The following is a 27131-nucleotide window of genomic DNA, read 5'->3' on the forward strand; positions in this document are numbered from 1 at the left end:
TTCTCCCGTTCTCCTGTCCCATTTCCCATTTCTCAATTGTCTTTTCTTAATATGTAGTTGAATTTATTGTGTATTTCATAAATAATAAATGTTTTTAAATGTGTGCTGCCCTAACAGGCAGTGGACCCTCGAAAGCACATGACAGCCATGCAAGTTTCCGAATCGAGCTTTAAGCGAGTTAAGTGAAAACCACATGGTGTTTAGTGAATCTAAGCGTATCTAAGCATTTCTATGTGGTGCAAGCGAAAACCATGCAAGCGACTGTTCTCTCCCACAACTGTTCTCCCTCACTTTATAGATATGGCCTATAGGACTGTGCAGCACAATTCAATTTGTATACTATTAATGTAGTAGTACTTGTAGTACTTTAATAATTCAATTACAATGCATTTCGAAAAATTTTCCAAGTCCAAACTTGAAATCTCAGAGGCAGCTAAGTCCGAATTCATCATTTCAATTCATTGGTTTATCAGAGGCTTAGTATTGCAACTACACTAGGTCAGTCATGATGTCTTACTTTGCTGCCTATGAGCCCGACCTAGTGTGGGAATGTAAAGCTAGATGACTGAAATGGAAGCACTTCTGGGCAGCCGGTGTCAATGACCTCTTAGCTGTTGACCAGCATGATAAATGGCTGAGGTTTGGGCTCGGTCTCCACACTGAAATTGAACCATTTTCAGGGTGAATCATGTGGATCCAGGTTTGGCACTCCAATCAAAATCCACAACTAATTCTCAGTTACTACCTCAATACAATTGCAGAACTCAGTCATGAGTTTTCAAATATATGATTTGTAAATACTTCACTGACACAATTGCCAGACATGCCATTAATCACTCAAAGTAATTTAAGGACCAAAAATTATGGTATTGCCAATGCACAGACCCTTCTTTGCCAGCACTACAACCCAACTCTACAAGGAACCCTGCAACATCATTGGATACATATAAAGAAAATGTGATGCCAGAGATAACTTGGTCACAGCTCCAGCATAGGTTCACTCCTGGCTTTGAGACCTTGCTGGATGAAGGGGTCATCGAAGGCTGGTATGATACAGGGAATACCCTTCACACATTCGTAGCACTTGTTTGATGGTTTTATGTGCTCATAATGTCTTTTAGGATGGTCTTCCATTGGGTTTTCATACCCTGGTTGCAGCAGGAGCTGAACACTTATAGAGATTGAGTGAATAATACCGTCAAGAGGCGTGATCGCAACAAGGTAATTTATTTATTTCCATCTTGTGACAATGTATACTTACAATCCCTCTAGGTACTCCCACATGGTGTCCCAAATCTCATATATGAAACTCCTGAAGATTTCAGAGCATTAGACTTTAGGGTATTTATATTTGCATAAGCAACCCAGCATGAAGACTTACAATACCGACTAGGTTGCTATAGACCATGAGGGCATCGACTATGTTCGAAATTTCTACATCAATACTGCCCATCCAGTATTTGATCTGGTCCCACCTATGCTTCACAACTTTATCGAACATTGCTATGATGCAATGGGATGCCCTGCAGTCACTCGGTTCATCAGTTTGGACTGTGTACAGGCATGTGTTGTCTGCTGTACAGCTTTCAAAGAACCCACATCCCAACTTACTACCGGTGGGAGATGAACATGACACCGCAGGTGAATTGTCCTTATTGGTATCTGGCACTATTTGAGGTCGCCACATCATTATCTTTGAAGCTCACTTGATGAGATTTTCCCAGTTGAACTCATACCCTTCGAGGTTCACTGTCCAAAACTTCTCTATCCAGGTTTGGATCCTGCTTTAGTTCGATGCTCGTTGTTCAGGTGTCCGTGTCATTTTCTGCAGTGATGCATCAATGCTACAGTGGGGAGCAAAGCAATAGTGATGCATCAAATCAACAATTCTCAAAAAAGGGAAGCATCCCACACTCGTACATGATCAACAATACCTCCCAGTATGGTCCACATCCTGCCGCCACCTGGTCACCTCCATACACTCCACACAGATCCTTCTGGCAGCCCTGCCATCAGTATCCATCAAACCATCAAAAAAGGGAAGCATCATACAGTTGTACATGGTCGATATGGGTCCACATCCCACTGAAAATATTCTAGGACGCGAGCCAACATCATATGTTGCTCGTCTTCATCCATTTTGGCACGCACTTGGACCTATCTCCCCTTATCGCTCGGATCCTTCAGACTCCCTTGACTCTGATCTTCCCCTTGACTCTGATCTCTCGGTCTCGCTGTCCAACACATATAATGTACTAGTTTACACTCTGGACCTTCGGAGATTGATTTAGTATGTACACCTCGTATCTCATAAATTTCAGTCAGTTAGCTGTATTCTACCTCCAGCGAACCTTACAAGTACAAGCGCACTCGATATACCACTTATTAAGGGGATTAAATTGACGACACAACTGTATTCATCACAAGAAAAACAGCGACTACATGTGTTACTAACAGCATCAAACATTACTATGGTACGAGAAGCAAATTTGTGATCATGACATAAAGACATGGGCTCATGCCTTTGTTTGCCTTTTCCTGTGTCCGTTAGCATTGAGAAAATGAGAATATACTAAGATGTCTTGGTCGTACTTTGCAGGAATCACGCTGCCCATAGTCAAGTTGGGAGGATGCTTCATCATTGATGCCCCGACATCCCCCAGAACAGGTGGATCTTCCCTACCAATGCCAACGAACATCGAACCACCTAACCCAATAGTGTCAGCGACATCATTCTTCCTGGACTTGATTGGAATTCGCTTTGATACACGAGGAGCTGCACCGATATCAACCGCCAGATTCTGTTTCATGGCAGTATTGGGGGCAGTCAAATGACCCAGCGTATTGCCTTCATCAGCAGTAGCGTGCGATGTCTCCGTTACCACACCAGACTTGGTGAGAGGTTTTGCTTTGGGTTTGGCCTTGGGTTTGGCTGTGTTCATGGGCGGTGTGATGGTGGGGGTGAGTTCTATAGCAGGATTGCAATTGACTTTGGCAGCTGGGAGCTTCAACTTGTGCTTGTGCTTAGACTTAGGAAGACCAGCACCAGTATGAATGCTGTCAAGGTCTTCTGTGCTGTCATCTGCAGGATGATTTGCTGCCAGAAGAATGGGCAACTGACGAATAAAGTGAGGAAGAACCTCATCCTGTTCAGCTGTGGTGGTGGTGTGCTCAGCAGAAATTGGGGAGCTCAAGAACGAGGACAGGCTAGGCATCTCCCACCCCTGTGAATCAAGGTTGCTAAAATTCCACATCATGCCATATTGTGTGTCATGTTGCATGTCATAGTATCCTGGTATAGTACTCCTAGCATCGGTGAGTGAGGGTGCTAATGAGCTGAATGCCGGGGGGAATGGATTCGGCATGGTGCTACTGCCACCCAAAAACCCCATCGCTATAAGATCAGCATGAGAAAATGATGACCCGAACACTTCATTCATCCCAGGCACACTAGTTGGATCGGGAGGCAGTGTACTAATGTTGTGCCAATCAAATGATGCATGAAGTTGAGCCTGCGCGAGTGATGCATCAGTTTGGGCTTGTCCAAATGGTACATTAGATTGGGCCTGTGTTAGAAAACCGTTAGATGACATAGGCAGGATGATGAAATGGCCTTACCTCAGAGTTAGACGTGGATTGATCAAGTTCATTGAGTGATGCATCACTGATGCCGGCTTTGGTATTACTGAAGCCTGACATCATTGATGTATCAGAGGAAGTAGCAAAGCCTATCAATGATGCATCAGAAGTTGCATCAGGCAGGCACGAAATAATATAAAGACCTGGAATATTCCAATCCATGGAGCCATCGCATCCTCCATTCATATCCTCTTCACCATTGTCGTGTCGTTCAAGTTCTTCAATCTCATTGCCATCTCCAACACCTGGCAGTAGTGAATTGTGCTTGTTTGCAGCTGATGGACAAGTATGGGGGTGAGTCTACAGTGATTTGGACAGTAAAGATTGGCTTATGGAATATCAACTCAGCGTATTGCTGGTATGCCGCAAGGAATGTGTTGTCCTTGTCAGGGCACAATTGAGAAAAATTACTCCCAGCGGGAGTTTCTGATGGATGGCACCTTAGTAGTGTGAGTTCATTAGTCATGTTTCTAGTTTGGTGCGCTTACAATAATGAAACAATGTCCCAATCATGCCTCGGCTCTGGTCCAGCGCACATGAAGGAGACTATGAATTGAGTTTTTTTCTTGATGAGATGTGTGAAGCGCTGGCATATGATTGGTAAGTCATTGATAGCTCTATAGGTCGTGTGAGTATATCAAAATCACAAACATAAGCCAGTACTTACTTTGCGATAGCGTCAGTGTCAGTTTCATCGTTGTCATCTTCATTGTCTAACACGACCCTCTTTACCTTTTTCTGTCTACTATACCTCTCTCTCACTTCCTCCTTAACCTCGTCTGACTTGTCTTCCAGGAGCTCCTTGCAAAAACTTTGGCCCAATGCCATGCGCTGGCCAGCTGTACTTATGTTACCTGCCTCTTGTTCGGCCTTGACGGGAGGCTTGATGTGTTCACTATAGACCATGTCCATGTATATCTCTTCAGTGGATTTTGCGCGTGACTTCGATACCAGTGCCGCTTCGGAGACGGACATGTCCTTCTTCAAGCCGCGGTTTTTCTTGGATGCATTCGTCCGCCAACGAAACCAAGTTTGTAATTGTTACCAGAGGCCTTAGTGGTCATAAATTGTCAACACATTTGACGACTTACAGCTTTACATGAATCCACAGCATCAGTTTCTGCGGTTTGTTTCTCCTTTTCTAACATTGTTTCATTAGCGATACCAGGGAAGAGGATAGCTCGCTCGGGCCATCTGCTAAACCAATAAAGATAGATTTTTGGCCAGAAGAGCATGTATTCTTTGTCCCCATCATGGATTGCAGTATACTCCTGGAACTGTTCTTGGAGCCATAGGTACTGTTCCATAGTAGTCCACTTAGCTGGCAGCATCTGGCAAAGAATTTTCAGTCATACGCCATACTAATAGTGGAGCCGTCATACTTTTTTTCGCTTTGCACAATGATAGATGAGTGTGTCCCTTCACAACATCTATGTACGTCTTTATATCGCTCATTGCCAAACAACAGATCAACATCACCCATTGAAAAAAAGGAAGCTAATTTAATGAACTTACTACATAATCTGATCACAAGGCAACTTTTTCATTCTGTGACTGATGATGGTTTAAATGAACAGCATGGCATACTATACTCTCATAATCAGATAAGTTCACAACATCACATTGAGAGCAAGTGGGAATTACCTGGACATTGAACATTGAACGTATAAGTTCAGAATATCGCACAATTGAGAGCAAGTGTGAAATCACCTGGACAGTGGACGTTGAATGTATGAGTTCAGGACATAGCACAATTGAAAGCAAGCAGGGAATCACCTGGACATTGAACATTGAACATATAAGTTCAGGACACCGCACAATTTAGAGCAAGCACTAAATCACCTGGACGTTGGATGTTGAACGTTCGAATCTTTAGCAACAAACATATACTATACTCTTATATTCAGATAAGTTCAGGACAGTGCATTGAGAGCAAGCAGAGAATCACCTAGGCATTGATATGGAAGGTTGAACATCGGAAATCGAAATATGAAAGGTGATTGATGTTCGAATGTTGAGCAACAAACATATACTATACTCTCATATTCAGAACATCGCATCGAGAGCAAGGAGAGACCCACCTAGACAACATTAGAAGTTAGTGGATACAGGAACCAGTCCAATGCAATGTGCAATAGTGTGCATGATAGTAGTTATTGACCCGGAGTGTTTGCAACATTGAGTTCCAACTTCCTAGGCATTGATATGGAAGGTTGAACATCAGAATCGAAATCCAAAAGGTAATTGAACGTTCGAGTGTTGAGAAACAAACATGTACTATACTCTCATTCAGAACATCACATTGAGAGCAACTAGAGACCCACCTGGACAACATTAGAAGTTAGTAAATACAGGAACCAGTCCAATGCAATGTGCAATAGCATGTGTGATAGTAGTTATTGACCTGGAGTGTTTGCAACATTGAGTTCCAGCTTCCTAGGCAATTGTTACAAGAACATCTAGACGCTTGGGCCCCTACCATTTTTCTCCTCATCCTTCTGGTATCAGCCCTCGCATCATACCCTTACCCCGACCTCACCCTTGTTATCCTTGTCATTCTTGCCTTCCCCTTCGCTCTCTATCTGTCACTTCAGCAGAGCCAGTACATCTGGCCGGATCCTTTCGCTGACGAAGCATATCCATGCTCCGTTCCACCACCTGACTGATCCTGTGGACAGTCCCCTTGCCCTTACCATCCGGACGGTAACCTATGATATGATGCACGACGCATTCCCTTTGCCCTGTTCCCTTTCTTGATCTCTGACTCGGTGCGCAGTCGCACATGCGACTTATAGATAGCCCCGCAGCTGCACGATCGTGCCCCTGCGTGTTTCACTTCTTATTTCGACCTTTGACTCACTTTCTTATCTAGCACGTTCTGCCTCGCCCGTGTCTCAACGCAAACGTGCTTTCCTTTTATGGTTATACCCTTTACCGATTGCCTCCCTTGGTAGTACGAGTTATCACCCACTAATACGTCTCCTGTCCTCTATATAAACTCGCTACCATGTACTATATTCCTTAACTTGAATCTACTTGGTTCTTGACCTCCTACTCTCACCAGAGTGATCCTTTCTGCCTCGCCAGCAGTCTATATTCTATCTTCTTATCTGCTCTTCGCGGATAAGCCTATAGTCTCAATCTTTACTCATCGACTCCGTCAACGAGCAAAGCCCCTGTTAACTAGTCGGACTTCTGTCCTTCTAATTAACGATGATCTTACAATTAACCTTCGGGTGTCGTAAGCCTTGGCCGATTTAGCTTATTGTCTTGCATCCGCTTGACATAAGCTACCCGATTTGGACATAGGCGTCAAATCTTACTTGCCGAAGCCTTGCCAAGTAAGACCCCTAACCTTAGGGCTAGCCCAAGGACGTCCTCGACTGTTGACGACACACGCTCTGTTTGAGCGTCGCCAACAGATACCATCCAAGTCGTAACAGCAATGATATGGGAGGTTGAACATCGGAATTGAAATCCAAAAGGTAATTGAACGTTCGAGTGTTGAGAAACAAACATGTACTATACTCTCATTCAGAACATCACATTGAGAGCAACTTGAAGGAGAGAATCACCTGGGCATTGATACCAGTCCAATGCAATGTGCCATAGCATGCGTGATAGTAGTTATTGACTCGCAGTGTTTGCAATGTTCAAGTTGAGTTCCAACTTGCCAGTGAACATAATTATGTGTCGCACTTGAGCCTAAAGATGACCAGTTCAATAACTAATATGGCTATTATCAAGATCATTGTGCAAGGTAGAACCGCTGTAGACATACTCTGAGTTGATCTAAGTAGTACTATATGATTGACGTATAATGAGACCATTTTGGCTGAAAGTTTGTGTCAGGTCTTGCTTGCCAATTGCGGTAACAATGCAAAGCCATACTCAGTCAGCACTTCAGCCTTGATTTCATCACACACCAAAAGACTGGCAACTCGACACTGCTTGTTCTTACTGCAAGAGATATTCAAATGCAAAGTGCACACTTCTCTCTCTGTTCTAGCTACTGATGTGTACCAAAAGACACAGTAACTGTGCCGTCATCATCAGCAAGAAGAACAAACCAAAATATGATCAACTTGAAGAGCGCCATTGGTATGTTTCAATCCATAACGAACATTACAAAACCATCTGACCAATGTCAGTGCTGATACCCCCACCCAAAATCAGTTGAAGACTTTCACAAAAACATTGGTAGTACCATTGATGACGACTGGATCGTCCTCAGGGATGAGATTGATTTTGGCAAACCGTCGAGTGAGGGACCTGCTGCTTGCCCAGCACCCAGACCACAGGAAGAGCTTGCACCCCGAAGGCAACCTCAGAAACCCCTTGATACCTCATCCGACCGTTGGGAGACCTTTCCACTAAGGATTTGACCAGCATGAGCGGTGAGTCACACTTTACTGATAATTTGACAACTTTATATCTAACTGTTACATCAAACAGGACCTTGCAGATGTTGAAATGGTATGATGCACATTATTGTCACTGTATGTCAAAATCTCACACTGTCTATTGACAAGTCCTCCAGTGACTGGTCAACATTCTCGGTGTTGTTGCAAAGAACCTGAACAATCCCAATTTCAACTAGGTCGACATCTTTAGTGTCATCACAAAGAACCCGAGCAGTCCCAATTTCAACCAGTACATGTTCGCCTCATACTAGGAATCCTGGCCGCCACTTGCATTCTGCTCACGCATGTCATGATTGACCTACAGGGTATACTTCACGTGGTGAGCTACTATACCATACTGCTCCTGATATCAATATTTTGTATTAATCATAGAGATGCATCAGTGATGCATCAGTGTTATATACAGTGACTCATACTGTCTGAAAATGTCATACCGGTGATTCCAAGTGCTGGAAATTGATTTCCAACAACACCATTTAGGTCTAATCAAATTTTGATATCAACACTAATGTCCGGGGTGAGTGCACCGCTATATCATTAGTAGCAGTTCATAAGACTGACCCAAAAACTACTGTAACTACCACCGGCGATTTTCTCTAGAGCTTTACATCAACTGAGCGACTGTTAAACCAGAAATACTACCACCGTGTCAATGTTCATGATGCAGGGTGAGTCTTTCACTATTAATGGGGGCATTTCTGAGGACTAATCCAAAAAAAACATAGCATCTTTCAGTTTACCCACTCCCAGGATACCTCTCAATGCAAGATCCACTGATCCCCTTTGGCTCGATATTACCATGACACCCTACATGGCCGAACCAGAGGATTTTGTGACTGTGCATGAGGGCAGTTTAGAGTTTGAGGAGGCCATGAACGCTATGGCAGAAGAGTGCTTTTTATACTCTTATCAAGGAATATTCTATAATATGCCTTCACAGTGCGATCTAGAACCCCCTTTTTATTGCGTTACTCAGGGCCGCTACATCAGAGTTTTTCCATCACACATCTGGTGAGTTTTCACATTTTCATTCATCTCTTTTATATGTAACACTTGCCATAGGGATGGCGTGAAATTTGAACTCCGGACACCAGGCAATTGTGTTGCTACGTACTTTACTGTTCGGTCACTTGTCCTGGGAGAACAGAAAGTTCATCGTGCCATCTGACGTAGGCTTGCAGCAAGCAGGTGACACACTAGTAGGTTCAATACCATACTTTATTTGGTAGCATTAGTTGACATCTCAGTGCCAGCTTCAAGGCGTCATTGCTGTTTGGACATCATTGCTGGTGAAAAATTCATTCCGGCCCTAATCATGTCTACCTGTGGCATCGTGTTTGGTTTGCACCGCTCTGCCCATCGTATCTCCATGCATCAATCTCATTTGTTAGTCTTCGACTACCTATTCATGTCCATTGTGTTTGTTTTCTGCTAAATGAATGCTTGATTTTTTTTCTTGTAGCGACTTGAACCGTAAATGTGAGATCAGTATGGATGAATACTCTTCATTCAACACCGTGACAATCAGTGCAGAAATCAACAAAGAATGTCTACAGATCCTACTTGTGCCGTCGGCTCTTCTGAGGCAGGGACATCTTCAATCCAGACAATATACTGTGGAGTAATGTCCAGAGTACCAAAGAAATGGAAAAAGAAACCCAAGCTCAATGTTTACCACTCAGTCCCAGTCCCTTCTTGCCAGCATACTGAATACCAAGCTCATCAAGACGGGTCCATCACCTATACACTGAAGTGTCTCAAACCTCCCAAGAATGCTCAAGCAACTATCAATAATCGAACTTGTGCGACAATGACTCTGCATGATGCGGCACCATTGTCAATTCCTGAGCCATTCGATGACCTCCCGCTTGATGTATCATTGGACCTTTTAGGGCAGCAAAGGAGACAACGAGCAGCAGGTGTATGTACACTATAATGTTCTGAGTCCTTTGACATGTCGCTCACCGTTATTCAGAATCATCCTTTGTTGATGTGGTTGAAGCACCAAGAATTATTTCTGCACGAAATGATCCGTCTTGAAGGAAGATGTAATAGACTTGGCGCTCAATCTTGCTCAGAGTGTAATTGTCCCAGCCCAGAGTATAGGTGTCAGGACTGCTTAGGGTCAGAGATCTATTGTTCACCTTGCATCCTGTTGGCTCATGTGCGCCACCCGCTTCACCGATTGGAGGTATGCTTTCATGTCTGATTGGGAGATGAGGATGTAAGGCTAATATCTAATATCAATACAGAAATGGAACGGTCAATACTTCGAGCGAATCTCTCTGAAAACCCTGGGCCTTCGTGTCCAGCTTGGCCACACCACTGGCCTGAAATGTTTTAACCCTCGTTGCGCATTCAATGATGATTTTATTGTTGTCAACACCCACAGCATACATGAAGTATCTCTCGACTTCTGCAATTGCGCAACAGCCCAAAGCCATATACAACAGCTACTTCAAATATCATGGTTTCCTCCGACAATGTCAGATCCAAAAACTGCTGCAACATTCCGCGTTCTTGAACACTATCACCTACTCTCATTTGAGTCAAAAGTATCTGCCTTCGAATTTTACAATGCGCTCAGCTGGATGTCCGATAACACTGGCTTACTTCCCATCAAGGTAAACTTAATTTTAGGTGCCTTCAAAGTTAATCCAGCTTCCTCCAGGATCGGTATGATTCGTTTACACGGATGATATGCGAGTGGCGCCACTTGAAGATGCTTAAGCACTCAGGGCGAGGTCATGATCCCAGTGGTGTAGATGGGACAGTTGAGGGTGAATGTACTGTATTGTGCCTGGCATGCCCACACCCAGGGAAGAATCTCCCAGCCGGTTGGAAAGATGCTCCTCAACAGTAAGTTTAAAGCGAGCTCCAGTCTGGAGGGGAATTTCTACTGATATAGGTACTGTTAGGTGGCTATATGGATTATTCCTCGCTATAGATGTGAACTTCTGCTTAAAACGCAAAGCTGTTTCAAGTGACAATGTTGACCCAAGCCTGAGTCATGGCTGGGGATATTTTGTCGAGGATAAAGCATATAAAGATTTCTTGCACAGCGGTGCAGACAGCGTCCAGGAGGTTCATGGTTTGAATTATTCTTTTTCATATATTAATGGTTATATTTGCAGAAATCAACGTGTTCAAGTCACAATGCTGTAAACATGGCCGATACAAAATCTAACCGTGGACTCGCTACCACTGGTTTAGGTACTGTCGACTGTGCCCGCCATAACATGAAACTGCCCAATGCCGTTGGGGATCTTCAAAAGGGTGAAAGGTAAATTGTCATTTGCATCCAGCAGTTGGCGATCTAACACACACATGTAGATATATTAACATGGGCTACTTGTTTTTCTCAGCACTATGTCATACTGTACTCGACACTCTCAATGTATCCTACAACATCGCATGCCAGTGGCACAAAAAATTATGGCACCACATGAGTGCCTTTCCGATTTCGATGCATCTCTCGCATGCCGTCAAGACAATCTCATTTTTCATGCTGAAGTTCCACCTTCCCGCTCATATTGAGCAGTGCCAAACATCATTTTCATTCAATTTCAAGAACAGGGTAGGCAGGACTGACGGAGAAGCACCAGAACGTGGCTGGGCCAACATCAACCCCATCGCTTCAAGCACCAAAGAAATGGGGCCTGGCGCACGGCGAGACACCCTTGATGACTACTTCAGAGACTCAAATTGGAAAAAGGTTGTTAGACTTGGTGCATTGATTTTCGTGAAAAAAAATGGCAACTTAGATTTTTCAGGTCATACTATGCTTCACAAGATAAAGAATGCATTCCCAGAGCGCGAGAACCATCGTGAAGCCTTCGAGGACCTCAATGATGGTTTGCGAGGTGAATATGGCGCCGCCCTCAAACAATGGAGAGAACAAGTGGAGGCTTGGGAGTACGACTCTACACAGCCTAATCCTTTCAAACAAAAGGCAGAAAGTAAGCACGAGACAATGATGGTAATGCTTATGTGCTCATTTTGATCTTGACGCATTGCAGCTGTCACTATGGCTTCGGTATGACTAGAACTGGCTAGGGAGGACGAGATCGACCTTCAAACAGGAACTTGCCTTGCCCTACATAAGGATTGCATGCCTAGCATATTAATTAGTACTGGCTTAGAACTTGAGGAACAACAGTGAGTATACTGTTACTTTTATGACATTGTTCTTACTTCAGTAGACAGCGAATGAAAGCAAACAGAGCTGGCCTCGGAGTTCACACAACAGATAATCAAGAAGGGAAGATGGTTCAGCAAAGCAACACTCTCCAACGGAGGATTGATACCTGGATGAAGATGCAGGAACTATACATGCCATCACTCGCTGCACTATGTGTGAGCGAGAGTTCAGTATCTGGCAGCGTGACTGCTGCACCAGAAGCAATCAAGCTCTGGCTGCCATCCCAGATCAGCAGGACCACACCTTGCAACAGCCGCCTCCAGGCCATCGGATGGAAGCTGCGGTATGCACAAGGTCACGATGCACTTCGCTCTCTCCGTTCAAACTTACGTGCTCAGACTGCAATCCTCAAGTACAAGGACCGCAACCTCCGTGGACAAGGAGCAAACACAAGGGCATGGAATACATTGAAAGCTGTTGAGGCGAGGATTGAGGCTGCTGCCAGGACTTATGAGTATGCACATAAAGCCCTTGTGGTTCTTTCACTGCGAGTGAATCAGACTGGGTGGCACTCATCACTGCGACCGCTAGACCGAGCTGACGTCCGCTCGATGATGGACTTATTATGGGGAGAAACAGAGGGAACGAGAAAGTTGTCATGGATTTGGAATATGCGGGGAGCAGCTGCCAACGAGATCAACAAGGACAATGCCTCAGAAGGTAGGTGGCTCTTCATTTCATGACTTCCTAGTCAGACTCACAGACAAGCAGACATGCGAATAGAATGGTGCAAAGCCAGGGCACGGGCGATGCGCTGGACAGAAGAGGTAGAATTGTTGAAGGAGGAGATGCGAAGGATTCTGCAATTTTTGGAATGGGACGCGCACCGCTGGGATGAGCGGGGCCTGGAAAACACGTTAGAGGATGCAGGTGAAGATGAACGCGAGGGCCATATGGCATACGCCAAACGTCAAGCTTCCTTACGTTGAATGCTTGCTGAGTCCTTCAAGACCAGCTGGACCGACACCTTGGCACTGGTGGACACATTTGATCACAACTCGCTCGTTGCTCAGCAAGACATAGACATGGACACATAGTAGACCTTTGTTGTAATATTAGTAGATAAACAATAAAGGCAATACACGTGTAATGACAGGCACATGCAAAACAGCAGGAGGGCACGAGAAAGTGAGCACAAGTAGATAAATAATAAATGCAATACATGTGTAACAACAGGCGGGTGTGATAGCACATGCGAAACAGCAGGAGGGCGCGAGTAATGGCAGGCGGGTGTGATAGCACACACGAAACAGCGGGAGGGCGCAAGTAACGACAGGTGGATGTGATAGCACATGTGAAACAGCGGGAGGGCATGAGAAAGTGAGGTCATGTGCGGGAGGACAGTGGGAGGGCGCGAGTAACAACAGGTGGGTGTGATAGCACACACGAAACAGTGGGAGGGCACGAGTAACAACAGGTGGGTGTGATAGCACACGTGAAACAGCGGGAGGGCGCAAGAAAGTGAGGTCGTGTGTGGGAGGACAGTGGGAGGGCGCGAGTAACAACAGGTGGATGTGGCGTGAGTAACGACAGGTGGGTGTGATAGCACACGTGAAACAGTGGGAGGGCACGAGTAACAACAGGTGGGTGTGATAGCACATGCGAAAGAGCAGGAGGGCGCGAGAAAGTGAGGTCGTGTGCGGGAGGACAGTGGGCACAAGACGGCGGGAGGGCGTGACAAAGTGAGGACTGATGCATCAGAAAACGAAAAGGATGCATCAGCAAACGGAGGGGATGCATCAGTGAAGAGAGGACGGATGCATCAGAAAATGAAGGGGATGCATCAGAAAACAAAAAGGATGCATCGGCGAACGGAGGGGATGGTGGTGGGCATGCATCAACCTGGAGTGGGCTGATGCATCAGCATGAGAAAAGCAAAGGTAGTACAATTGCACCAATGATGCATCATTGGTGCGCTACAGTTGTACTGTTTAATGCATCAATATGACACGAACCTGTGTGTCGTTGACTGTAATGTTCTCCCAGAAAAATCAATATTATCTTCCTTCGCAGCGCCGTCACTTGATATCTTTGTAGTGCTGCTATTGAGTCTGACGGGGATGATTCGTACCATGAGAGAATGAGTGAGGGGGAATTTATTCACTGAAGCTACAGAAAGTAAGGACCAACTTTTTTTTATCCAAGTGAGTACAAAGGGAATTCAATAGCTGGTGTCCGTGGCTATCAGGGTGACATTCCTTACATAGTTTTTGTTTTGCAAACGGCAAGAAAAACAGCAGGTAGTGACGCTTAGTGCTGCCGTGGTCCGGTTCGGTCAGGTTCACAGAGGGATGAGCGAGAACCAAGAACCGGACCTAGGTCCGGTTCTACCAGACTCAACAAACCCCGAACTGGACCTTTATGAACGGTTCGGAATGGTCAGGTCCGGTTATTTTCACATTCGAACGTGAACTGAACCCGATTTTTTTTACAGTGAGCAAAAAAAAAAACGTAGATATTTTACAGCGCGCAAAAAAAACGTAGATAGAACTTGTACTCGTAGCTACACATCCAACATGGCTGCTTCTGCCTCAACCTTTGCGGAAACATGGCCATTCTTGTATGCTGCCTTCAATAGCTGCAGCGAGCTGAATGTGGATGCTGCAAGTCCATTGCGTCGAACAGTAGAAGTGATCTCTCCGCTCGAAAAAGCCTGTTCGGAGGGGACGGAGCTTCCTTGAATGGGCAAGTAGTCTCGTGCAATGCGTGCTAGAGTAGGATACTGCAATGAGTGAAGCTAAGGAACCATTTAAGTAGCAAATAAACAGGTCATGATGAGATTACTTATGCCCCACCAGGCAACAATGTTGTCAGCTTGCTCTAGCGGCGAAGACAGATACATCATGAGTTCTTGATGAGGATTATGAGCGCATTTGTCTGCGGCTTGACGGGTTTTGATGGCCTCGCGCATCCACGCATCACCATACCGATTTTCATGCAAGGGTCTTGTTGGCGGAGCGGGTTCTTTGGCAGGTGCCCGAGTTGGCGGTTTATAATACTTGTCAAACTATAAACATAAGTTCAGGAAGGATAATGAGCAGTCAGAACTAATACTACTTACCACAGCCTTGAGGTGAGCCCTCCCGTTTGCAACGTCTCAAGTGTCCCATCGATCTTCGACATAGGCAAGTTTGTAGTTGGGGTCAAGGAGTGTGAATATAATTAGATGTGCATGCAACATAGAAAATAATATTAACACTTACCGAGACAAATGAAATATACATTGGAGTCACTCATTTTCTTGTAGTACTTGTCGATGTTCTTGAGTCCATGCTTGATTGCATCCGCAATCGGCGCGTACTGGTCATCGTTTGCCATCTCTTGCCACCGGTCCGCAAGGCATTCCAATGTTGGGATCGTTTGTGACACAGTTGGGTGTTTCGCAGATGAGAATGACTGCTAGGCAGTAGCTAGTTCCTTCAGGACTTGATGAACGAGTGTGAGGTGTTTCCAATCGTTCTGATCGAGCTTGAAATCATTGTAAGACTTGTTGCAAAGATTTGGTACTTCTTTACTTTCGTCGGCAAGGTTCATGAAGCGGTTCACAGCCTGTTCAATTATAAATATCAAACTGATGAACACTGATTGAAAAAAAAGACTCACCCGACGTAAGAGTAGCATGTGATCAAGACACTTGTATAGAGAAGCCCAGCGAGTCCTAATCCACTGCAATAACTCGAGCGCGGGGACATTCTCTTCTTTGCAGGCCTTCTTGAAGAAGGCACGAGCTTGAGGCGATTTTCAAATCTAACAATACCAGTCAGTAAGAGTATAGAATAGTGATGTAGTACTTACCTGCTCAATGAGCGCAAGGGCTTTGCCAAGCGAATCCCCAGTGTTGAACACATCATCCTTCTCGCAATCACCATTTACTTCCATGGCTGCAAGCTCCTTATTCAAAATGTCGAGCTCATTGTCGTTCCCTGTATCGAGTGCCTGATGGATCTTCTTCATAAGCGCAGCTTGAGGAGTAGGTGCAACGGCATCTACAAAGTGTCAGTGCGGCAAGGTTCAGTATGTGCTCCTGGCATCTGATGCGGTGCATGGCAGGTATCCACTGGACACCCTCTGGATCAATTTCATGAGCGACCTCCTTCATTGCGGTATCATTGTTGCTCACATTGTCAGAGGTCATCCACCCAAGCTATATGAATCATTAGCCTTGCTGCAGGATAGTAGGCCAGACCTTACCTTTTCTCGGAGGTTATATGTGTCAATTGAGTCGATAAGCATACGAGTGATGTTTTGCCCGCTGTGATTGCCCTCGATATGTGCGAAACTAAGCTGCTCACGATGTAACTCCCATTGCTGGGGTTTATCATCTGGACTCCAAATATAGTGACCGGTGACGGAGAAAAACGGGTCGCCGATGATCGAAGTCCAGGAGTCGAATGTCATAGAGACTTTGCTATCAACTTTAGCAAGATGCTCACGTATGACATTGACTATGGCTTCTGTGCATGCCTTGATGGTCTCAGTGAGCTTTGTGCGGTGAGGGATATCATGTTCAGTAAGGCCAGAGCGAACATAGCAAAGTAGGTTTCGGAATGCTGGTTTGTCAACCAGCTGTAGTGCCTCGTCTTCGGTCACAATGAACTCCATTATGTACTCTAGGAGACCGGCCTTGGTGAATGTAGGTGCTTTGGTGATGAGTATACTATCAAGGGTAGATTGCCTCGAACTGTCAATTATTTAGTGCCATGTTATACAAAAGATTAGTTAAAACTCACAGTGCCTGATCCTCAGCTGGAATAGCACGAGGGTGCATTGCAATTCCTGCAGCTTGACAACGAGCCTTGTAGAGTTGAAAGTGGTTTTTTTTGCTGATAGATATATGTTAGTGTGAAACGTCAAGAGATGAAAGGACATGAACGTACCAAAACTTGGAACCATGGACTGAACCAAGGACGAACCTGACCAATGGTCAGGTTCGAACCACGGTTCGGGACCGGACCACGGCAGCACTAGTGACGCTGCGTTTTGCGTCACCGACTGATTTGTGCGCTTCTGATGTCTTGAGCAGGTGGCAGAATAAAACAGACCGCATTCACTGGCATTTTTCAGGGCCTAGGTTCGCGCCTTACTTTGGTTAGATGGCAATACACTAATGACCACATATCTTTTATAGTCCCTCAGTGTCTGAAATCGGGGTCATCGCCTACGCGTGAGTCTTTGTGTGGGACACGCAAGGACAACCTTGCAGGTTGTGGCACTGCGTTTCGAATGGTTCGCAGAGTTCGGTTTCTCTTGCAAGCTTCAAATTCACTCTCTAGGTCCGCCTTAATTGAATGATCTATGGACGCCGTGATGCCCTGCAAAATGAGTATACCTGGAATAAACAGTAGATACGGGGGAACCAATACTTTCCTGCACGAGTCGATTGCGATGAACGATACCACGCCCACTATGCTACACCGCATGGACCATGGTCTCGTATCAATGCACGGCTGTCAGCCACCTCTGAGCGGAGCACAGCCATAGTTGTCAAGTCACGCCTTCAGGGTGTCATAGTTTATCAGGAACGTAGCAGGTCAGAAGCGAGTCAATGATGCATCCCTGTTTGTGCTTGATCGAGGGATTTTGTCTGTGCTAAGTACTTGTGACGCTCTAGAAAGTGTTACACACAGTAGAGTCGATTTTCGTAGAATAGACTTATTTCAGACAAATAGAATAGTCCGAACTAAATGATATTCGGGGGTGGAAAAGATCAACTGCCCTAACAATAGATAAAGGAGTCCTTATATACTGTAGGTACGGAAACAATAAGAAAATGAGTGAATAAATGTAAGTATGACGCCTTGTAAGAATGAAGTCTTTTTAGGAACGCTACAGTACTCGACTTTTTGGGAAACGACGTGGCACATTTTTCTTGCATCAAGAGCACAAATGACCGAGAAGTCCAACTAACTTCAAGCGTAGAAACAACACACCCAGCAGTTCTTGTCCCATTTATAAGGAAAAGGTGACGCTTCCGGGCAGTCTGGATATGTTTTATGGCAGTTGGTGCCAATGCACTCTATGCTTGGCTCTGACCGTGGTACCTCCACCCTAGAAGGATTGGTAGCGGCACTGGAAGCGACAAGGATTGTGAGGTAAAGGATTTGAATGAGCTTCATGGTATCTAGTATAACTATGCTTTAGGCAACGATGTGAACATGCGAGGGAACCACACACTATCGACAAAAGTCTGATTGTCCAATGTACGCGAAGTTGCTATGATGAAAGCTATTGAATGTTGCTTCAATGAAATAGACATAGTCTGACACAAGAGGGCTACTCACTGAAATAGTCAAAAATATTCGTCCCTGAAGCATTTTCAACTTGGCCGCTGATCTTATACTTGTTCTCGTTCTATAATCGGCGGAGCATACAGCTCTGTGAATGAAATACATCTCCTTGGCAATCTACATGCAATCCTTGAAGGCGAGCCACGTTAGTGATACTTGAACTGAGCCACTGGTGACTGATTCAGTAAAAAGGACGATTACCCGCGGGTAAATCGCCGATCAGTAAACCCTTGAAACTTAGATATTGGTCGATATCGTCAGACTTTGTAAGCCCAATGCTTTCTTTCCTGTCTAATGGGCCTCGCACGATTTAGAGAGGCGGGCGCACGCCGGTATAGCCAAAAAACGGTCCCTTGATGCGCAGAGGGGACCGACTGTAATTGCTGACTAACAGTACGACGCGGCAAATAAGTAGTACAGCCTCTCTCATATGTTGCTTTAATGTTATATATGAGTGCGTTCTTCGTCGTCATCTTCTCTTTGTTGTCTTTCCCCACCAGTTGACTCTTACCGCTACCTTGCGCCAGGCACATTCATATTTTTCTTTAGTGATTCCCACTGCATTCTGGATTTTTTCTTGTAGTCCTACCTCGTGCATACTGCCCTACTGTCCATATACATGTTCCTATCAAATATTGGTAGTCATAATTTGTATACTGTATATTCATCTCAGTGCTCACTCAGTTTAAGTTGGTTCATGATCAAAATTTCGTGATGTGTAAATAACAAAATACTGCAAAGGAGAGACTACACTACACACCCGAGTTTTGTGGGAGAGGGTGGTGGTGTTTGCGAGTAGCGCACTGAGGGCCCAGGCGCCCACATCCCAGCTTGCGTGTTTGTTTTGTAGTCCGTCGCCTAGCCTTCAAAATGTAGAGTTGTTACGTTGCGGGGGTGGCTGGTCCAAGTCCTGCCCAGGTATGTAATTGATGCGTTCAGAGACTTGCATTTCCCACCCTGTTGGGAGCCGATCTACTTCGGAACGCTAACAGGGTACTACACACTCTTTCTTTCCTGTATATTACGATATAAAACAAATTCATGATTAAGGTCCGGACTCATATATTGCTTCAATGTTATATATCTAGGAAGAGCACTTCGGCTGGAGTGCCGAGTACAGTGTTTACTGTGCAACTTGAACCGTCTCATGGTCTCGGATGAATGCACGGCTGTCAGCGACCTCTGAGCAGGCGCACTTTAATAATAAGGTGTCAGAGCTTATCAGGAACGCACGAGTTAACGGTGCTCGATCAATGGATCTTGTCTGTGCTAAGTTCTCGACCTTTTGGAAAACGACATGACACATTTACTTGCATCGAGAGCAAAAATGACCGAGAAGTCCAAATAACTTCTTCACTCCACATAGTAGCTACAACACACCCAGCAATCAGGCTTCAATGTTTTGAAAGGCACTGGTGAGACTGTCGGGCACTTCGGATATGTTTTAGCGCAGTTCCCGGGTTCTACGTCAGGGCAGTTTAAGCTTGGCAGTGGCGGTGGTACCTCCACCCTAGAAGGATTGATAGCGACACTGAAAGTGGTAAGGATTGTGATGTAAAGGATTTGAACGAGCTTCATGGTATCTGGTAAACTGTGCTTCAGGATATATGGTGTGGACGTGTGAGGGAACCACACACCGCCGACAAAAATCTGATTGTCCAATGTACGCGGAGTTGCTATGAAAAAATCTTAGGAAAGCTATTGAATGTGGCGTCAATGAAATGGGCACTGACACAAGAGGGCTACTCACTGCAATAGTCGAAGAAGTTCGTCCCTGAAGCCTTTTCAACTTAGCCGCGTTGATCTTATACCTGTTCTCGTTTTGTAAACCGCCGAGAAAGAGAAGACATACAGCTCTGTGAATGAAATTCATCTCCTTGGCAATCTACATGCAAGCTTAGTCTGAGGGCAAGCCACGTTAGTGACTTGGATATACTTGAACCGAGCCAACGGGCTGTAGTGCTTCAGTAGGAAGGACCTTGCGATTACCCGCGGGTAAATCATCACCGGTTAGTACCGTACACGTACGCCGAGTACAGTCTATGTCTGAAGGGGCCAAGTTCCCCAAAGTGATTTTTTTCTGTTCCGTCCCAATGATCACTGGGGGAAAATCACACGTCGTAAGTGAGAATGTGGGACGAACCTCAATTTGCCGTGTCTGAATCGGAATGATCAACGCTAGCTGCCATAGCAGTCAAGACACGCAAACTACGTGAATATACTCATTGAACAAATTTGCATGTTGATATCGATACCGTGGCTGTACAGGTGCTTCTAGTCTTACTCGTTGAACGCGGTATCTATCCTTATCGCCGCTCACGCAACAGAGGACAGCTTGCTCAAAGCGTTGTTCAAACCTGTGTCGCATAGAACAATGATCGCATCGCACTGGCACATTGCCAAAATCACGACCAGTTTGATCTTTTGGGGCGTTGGGTCAAACATTTCGCGCGAGTCACTGTCAAAGTAGCAGTTGATAATGAAAACATGCAAGGAAGTATTGCATGCTTTCATCATCAGCTGCTACTTTAATCTCATCGATATATCCCTAGATGCACATTCCCATCTCCACCTGAATTCATGCTGAAACGTTCCTTCGATCAATCATCCCTGAAATCTCACTTCGGTAATGTAAGTGCCGGATGGCGGTATATCAAGCATGGATGCGATCGTTAAACGTCCACCAAGTCTCCTACTAGTAGTGATGCGGAGGTTCGGTTCTGAACCGCGGTTCGAACCGGACCTTTCGTGAACTGGACCACGGTCCAGTTCAACGTTCAGAGTATAGGCTGAACTGGACCGATGGTCCAGTCCAGCGTTCAGCATTCCTTGAACGCGTTGAACGGGTCCGAACCTTTTTGAACTGCTTCCATTTTAGGCTACTCACACATACGAGATGACATCACCCACACACGCAATACACTGAACATGACATGATTACTCGCGACTTTTTTGCTTGGAATCTGATTCGTCGCTCGTCGATCATCCGAACACTGCATTGCGAATCCTCGTCAAGAACTCGCCACATATTTGACGGCTCCATTGGAAGATGTGGGAGATGTTGTCCGTTGGTGGGGGGTAAGTTATATCTATTGCATCGACTAGTAGTTATTTACTGATGCACCTACCAGCATCATTCTGTGGCATACCCAACACTCTCCCGCATGGCAAGAGATTTTCTTGCGATTCAAGGTTCTGCCACTCCATCAGAACGGGCCCTTTCAAGCGGCAGCATCACAGATCAGAGTCGACACAACCGGCTCACGCCCGATATCTTTGAGGCGCTCCAACTGTTGAAGAGTGCTTATCACAACAGGCATATCCAGGCTGCAGCTGAGGCCGCCGCTCGTATTGAGCCCCTCGCTCATGTAACTGAAAATGACCTTTCTGTTGTCCTTACTGATCTTTAGTCTTGCCTTGCATTAATTTCACTTGGCCTTGCTTCACAGTAGTGTACCAGTACTCCTTACTACTAGCTATAGTACAATCGAGTATATTTACAATGCGTTCGATGTTCAAACGCTGAACCGGACGTGAACCGGACGCCATGAACGCGTTCATGGCGTCCGGTTCAGCGTTCGCAAAATTTGTTGCTGAACCGGACCAAACCGGACTTCCGCAACACTACCTACTAGCTCACTCCCATCCTCTAATACTATGGCCCTAGTTTCGAACAATCCCGGTTGGTGGCCAGCCATCAATGCAAATCTCATCATCAGTTATTTTATAGGTTTGCTCAGAGCCAACCGCATGATGACCGTAATGACTCGATTAACCTTGGCTACGGTGGACAAGAGGTAGGTCGACACCATGACAGGAGCAGTCATGTCACTGACAATAGTATTATAGGTGGAACTGGTTTGGGTGAGCGACTCCCACATCAAAAGACCGACATGAAAATGCCACAACTAACTCACGACAGAGGCAACGCTGGTCCCTCGTGACCGTTTTGTACCTCATTGTGTGTAGTTTTTCAGCGTGATAGGCAACTTGTACTGACGTCAACATATTCAAGGCACGATATGTTACAATAGGATTCATTGTGTACGTTTCGGCGTTCTGGGCCATTGGTGTTGCGCTCATTACCCATCCCTCCCAATCAGAGTTAACGTCTTGGGTATGTCTCCTCCCGTGGGCTCTGTTTCTTTCTTGTGACGGGCGGCATACAGTCAGTGTTCCAACAATGTCGACAACAGATGTAGTGAGTATTTCGCACAGATGCCTTGCCTTCCATCCTCGTGCAAACAATTGAACTACTACCATGTAGGGGTGAGTGAGATTCTTGACCAACTCCTTGGTTCGATACAGTGACTCCCACAGTTGTGAGTTTGCTTCAGGCCTGCAGTGATCCTCCGAAGCTGATAACCAACGTTGCTGTATTTATCAGGCCTTGTCATATACGACACACTTACTTGGATGGTCGAGGTTATGACTGCAATACTGGGTGGTGAGCTATACATCTCCATGATTTTGACTTTGCTGATACATCACGCAAGTCGTCATGATGATTCGGTTGCATGCTATGTATCAACGATCTAGAAAGATGCTGATATTTCTTGTTATCATCTTCCTGGCCGTCGGAATTGCCAGTGCAGTGATAATCGCAACAATGACGATGCAGATTTCAGGGGGTAAGCTTTAATTGTGTATGAAATGTTTAAGTACATCCGAGTCAGTGACAAGTACCAGAGGAATTCCTTCTCTCTGGCACCTATCAATGCATGATTAACTATGCGGGAGATTCGACATTTCTAGTTTCCATGACTTGGATACTTGGCACTGTATGGGAGGTCCTTGCACTGTGTCTCGCAGTCTGGATTGCTGTAAAACACTTCCGTGAACTGCGAAGACGCTCAACTGGAGGTATTATTAGGGACTGTTTCACGGTGTGTTGATGCAAACTCATGTTAGTTACTTCGCGAGGTGAGTTCATAATGTGAATGCGGTTCTTGTCTCGCTAAAGTTTTGGACGTGCTAGTTTTTTGGCTGCTTCTTGCTTCCAGCTTGGTATATTCTCTTCAAGGCTCTTATTAGTATGCTGATCCATCACCGACCTCTACGTTTATCAATTCTGTAGGACATATATTCCCTGCCAGTGGACACTCAGATCTATATCGGTCTCGCTCAAATCTTCGAGATAGCGCAGCTGTCTGTGCTGGGACCACGCCTCATCCTTATCGTTCGAGAATATAACGCCAAGCTCGTGGCCGACTCTGATACAACAAGCGTTATGACTTCCATTGTTTTCCAGGAGCACGTCCATGTGGAAACTAGCAATAGTGTGTAGCGTAGGATATGGTTGTTTTTGCGATGGGCGGATAGTTTGCAGGGAGTGGGAGAAGCCTCACTTGCGGCACCTGGAGTTCACCTTTTTATCAGCAAGCCACACTATCACGGGTGATGTGAAGAGTCCGTCTGTCCCGCTGCGATTCTGCAACCATCCTTCGGATTTCGCTATGTGATAGGTTCTACAGGTGTATTGGTAGACAGTCGATCCACCATGTTATTCGGATGGTATTCGAGACGAAGTACGTGATAATATCATGCTCGACTTGAAAATATGCTAAAACAAACGTCGCCGCCTCAACATACAGTCCGTATTTGCAGTGATTGTAGTTGGTCCAAACAGGGGTATGTATTTCTTCTAAATCCAAAGTACCAATATCTCTAAAGTAGTAAATATCGTCTGTGAGCCCTAGTGGTATCACGTAGTAGACAGGTGTTCGTTCGCCATGATTCTTGTTCTGCACCAATGCCTCTAAATTCATTTCACCTCCGGCGCCTCCCACACACTGGAATGATCAGATTCGTCTACAGGCGTATGGTCTACGACCACTGAGCGCTCGACGCGTACACGTATATCGAGCCCCATATCATTGGCATTCCCATTGCGAGGTGACGTGGGCGCTAGCTCTGCATCTTTGGAATTTTTCGAATTTTTCGACTGGCTCTTAGATTCGAATTGTGAGCGGAGACCGGACAACATCCTTCTCTGTGCACCGAGTGTGGGACGCGCGAGAACCACTCTTTCTGATGATTTGGGGTCTATCTCTGTCATTTCTTTAGGGTGCGAGGTGAGTAGAGCGGGAGTATGGAGCGAATAGACATGGTGAGAGTCAGCGGAATAGCAGTCAAGCTCTAGAGTGGTGCGTACCTCGTACATGGATGAGGATTCGTTGGCTCATGATCCACGTCACAGCATACCCCATCGATGCCCTTATGATGCCATTTGAACAGACTGAATCTCAGACGATACAAAATAGTGCAACACCTACCCTGCAGACTAACGATAGGAGCAGGCCAATCACTGAGTTTCCACGATGCATCAGTAGTCGAGCCTACATACCTGAGTCTGGAAATCGGTTGTATGATAAAGGATAAGGTTCAGTACGTTCGACGCTGAGGGAATATTAGGAGCGAACATCACAAGGAGAGCATCACTTGCCGGTTAACACGACGAAATATCCAACGCCGTCATATATCAGGCTAAGTACAATGAGTAATGCGCATCACCTCTGCGAGGGATATATAACTTACACCCGTACCAGCCGTTCTACCCTAGCAACAATGAATCAGCGACCGTAAAGACACAGAGAGAAAAGCCCACCTGCTGCTCAAAGGGCTATAACGCAGAAGGTACTTGGTAGAAATCGTCACCACCACGATGTCATACAACATAGCGGCGAGATAGAAGAACCAAGTTGACAATGTTTTACCAGCATCTGCTGAGGTGCAGCTATGGTGAATGAAGATATCAGACGGAGACCTCAAACTGGCGATCAAGAAACCACCTACTTTCCCTAAAAAGGAACGCTATTTGCGTGAGATCTCGTTACGAGGAACGCTGTTAAACGTACATCAATAACAACAGCTGTTGATTTTAATGGTCAATGCGAGCCTAGGATTAAAATATAAGTCAGGACTCACGGGTCCGTCCATACATATCGGTGGACCACTCCACCTATAATGTATAAGCGAAGAATGTCATGGCTGTATGCAAGAGCCTACCAAAACTAAGAAAAAGTATAACGCCAATAGCGCAATTCCAATACGCCTATCTCTCCCCGCAACATTGAATGTCCTATACGGTATTTCAGCCTGTGCAGCTCGTGACCCACAAAAAAGCTGCATGACATACCTGACACCTAGGATGACCTGTGATATCATGATTTGTACGGCTACGACATGATCAATAGAGCCCTGGTGGCTGAACACCAAGAGGGCGAACCTTTGAAGATAGGCGCAACGAGATAATATCGTTGACACGCTTGTTGGGTGAAGTCGGTGGAGAAGTATCCATAATTGCTGCCTACCAAAGTTGCGATACTGACATAGCTTCATTGAATGTGGGTGAAAAAATCACGTGAGGAAATGAGGAAAAAAATACCGTATGAGAATGAATAAGATACAGGGTATACTGTTAGGAATTGAGCTCGTCAACCTTTACACAAATTCTGGCCTATACATACCTCATACGAAAAATTGATGGTTGACTTCGGTAGAAACGCCATTCTGCAGGGACTGTGAGGATATAACTGAACGTAATCAGTCAAAATACCATGAAAACCGCGGGAACGCAACAGGGAAAACAAAAACTTACTCATAGAATGCGATGGAGATAGCTGCTATTCGCATATACTTCTCTGATGTTACGCTGTCTAGGACCAAATTTTCTGCCATACTCTATAGATGAAAGTCACGTTGATTCCAGTATGGTAGCTCTGCGTCGGGCAGTTGTGTCCTTGATAGATCAGAAAGGTGGAGGATGGGGTAGATTTTAGATGTACCAAGGCTCCGTCTAAGCAAGCTTATAGCAAAGGCTTCTGAAAATGGGATTCTGTAAACTTGGACACTTCGCTTTCGATAAGGAGAGGAAGTAAGACTGAAGTGAATTGAGGAGGTCCATCCACGTTATTTTTCTGAATTTAACATGTTCCGAGTGAGTTCCTGGAAAGCTCGTTCAGAATCCAGGTTATCCGAGGGTCAGTTTCAGATCCAGTAAAACTTTTGTGCAGGGCCACAATTTGCTGATGTAAGCAGGGGTTTGCGAAATTTGCATGCTCAGCCACGAAAGTCTTGCTAGGAAAATATATCCGGTGGACTGGTGCGTAGCGAGACGACATCATCCGCTTCCCTAGGCCCGTGTGGTGGGCGAGATGGAAAAACAGGCGAGTTCATACAGGGATCAAACTCTGCAGAGCAACATTTTGAGTGAACATTCACAGAAAAAGTGGGTGCGAGTCGCATACAGGCTGACCCGCGCATGATAATCTCTACCTCAGCAAGTAATAATCGTTGATGCCAAACTTCGCTGGACTGCTCTCCTGCCGCCCATCTAACTTACATGTCGTGTACTGCATACCGTGGGAATAGTACCGGCCATCATCAATACCGTTGGGCAGGGATGGAGCTTTCCATCAGATCTAGAGTCTCAGAGTCATTAGCAGAATGCAGATAAGTTGACGATGTCTCGGAGCCATGGGCGCTTGTGTAAATGCTGCTGTCAGAAAAAGTTTCAACTCCGACTCCGGAATTTGCCGGCTAATTCTCTTTGGTCTAGCAATAAAAATATTGAGTATC

At 45.5% G+C, this 27131-nt stretch overlaps 4 protein-coding genes across 4 annotated transcripts; 2 read left to right on the forward strand and 2 right to left on the reverse strand.

Moving 5' to 3' along the window:
- Positions 1-2516: 2516 nt before the first annotated feature.
- EDB93DRAFT_1105696 (uncharacterized protein) lies at positions 2517-4946 on the reverse strand (the record flags this gene model as incomplete). The annotated part of the gene is made up of 7 exons (XM_041447523.1): positions 2517-3566; positions 3619-3728; positions 3783-3884; positions 4051-4079; positions 4128-4256; positions 4307-4638; positions 4731-4946. The coding sequence occupies 7 exons, from the start codon at positions 4944-4946 to the stop codon at positions 2517-2519; spliced, it is 1968 nt and encodes a 655-aa protein (XP_041305523.1).
- A 5107-nt stretch (positions 4947-10053) lies between these two features.
- On the forward strand, positions 10054-13193 carry EDB93DRAFT_1089415 (uncharacterized protein; the record flags this gene model as incomplete). The annotated part of the gene is made up of 10 exons (XM_041446205.1): positions 10054-10254; positions 10316-10687; positions 10735-10922; positions 10982-11147; positions 11198-11346; positions 11397-11791; positions 11837-12053; positions 12120-12221; positions 12266-12924; positions 12976-13193. The coding sequence occupies 10 exons, from the start codon at positions 10054-10056 to the stop codon at positions 13191-13193; spliced, it is 2667 nt and encodes an 888-aa protein (XP_041305524.1).
- Positions 13194-21715: 8522 nt separating this feature from the next.
- On the forward strand, positions 21716-23838 carry EDB93DRAFT_1252558 (uncharacterized protein; the record flags this gene model as incomplete). The annotated part of the gene is made up of 6 exons (XM_041453297.1): positions 21716-21919; positions 22292-22348; positions 22401-22415; positions 22474-22512; positions 22567-22668; positions 23629-23838. 6 exons carry the CDS (start codon positions 21716-21718, stop codon positions 23836-23838), a joined length of 627 nt encoding a protein of 208 aa, XP_041305525.1.
- Positions 23839-24067: 229 nt separating this feature from the next.
- EDB93DRAFT_634199 (uncharacterized protein) lies at positions 24068-26386 on the reverse strand. Its single transcript, XM_041456928.1, has 16 exons — positions 26339-26386; positions 26152-26272; positions 26021-26086; positions 25939-25968; positions 25780-25877; positions 25690-25729; positions 25560-25632; positions 25479-25512; positions 25409-25422; positions 25347-25351; positions 25159-25287; positions 25089-25109; positions 24997-25037; positions 24890-24950; positions 24706-24767; positions 24068-24611 (listed from the first exon to the last, which is right to left on the reverse strand). The coding sequence occupies exons 2-16, from the start codon at positions 26229-26231 to the stop codon at positions 24316-24318; spliced, it is 1050 nt and encodes a 349-aa protein (XP_041305526.1). The 5' UTR covers positions 26232-26272; positions 26339-26386; the 3' UTR covers positions 24068-24315.
- Positions 26387-27131: the final 745 nt, after the last annotated feature.

The sequence above is a fragment of the Suillus bovinus genome (genome assembly GCF_016758785.1).
Source record: "Suillus bovinus strain UH-Sbo-P2 chromosome Unknown EDB93scaffold_47, whole genome shotgun sequence".
Taxonomy (NCBI): Eukaryota; Fungi; Basidiomycota; class Agaricomycetes; order Boletales; family Suillaceae; genus Suillus; species Suillus bovinus.

Coding starts and splice junctions, on each gene's coding strand:
- EDB93DRAFT_634199 (XM_041456928.1), bottom strand. CDS start 26,231: ATGGCAGAAAATTTGGTCCTAGACAGCGTAACATCAGAGAAGTATATG. Junction 25,730..25,779: donor CGTTGCGCCTATCTTCAAAG/GTTCGCCCTCTT, acceptor ATCATGTCGTAG/CCGTACAAATCATGATATCA. Junction 25,513..25,559: donor TATACTTTTTCTTAGTTTTG/GTAGGCTCTTGC, acceptor TATACATTATAG/GTGGAGTGGTCCACCGATAT.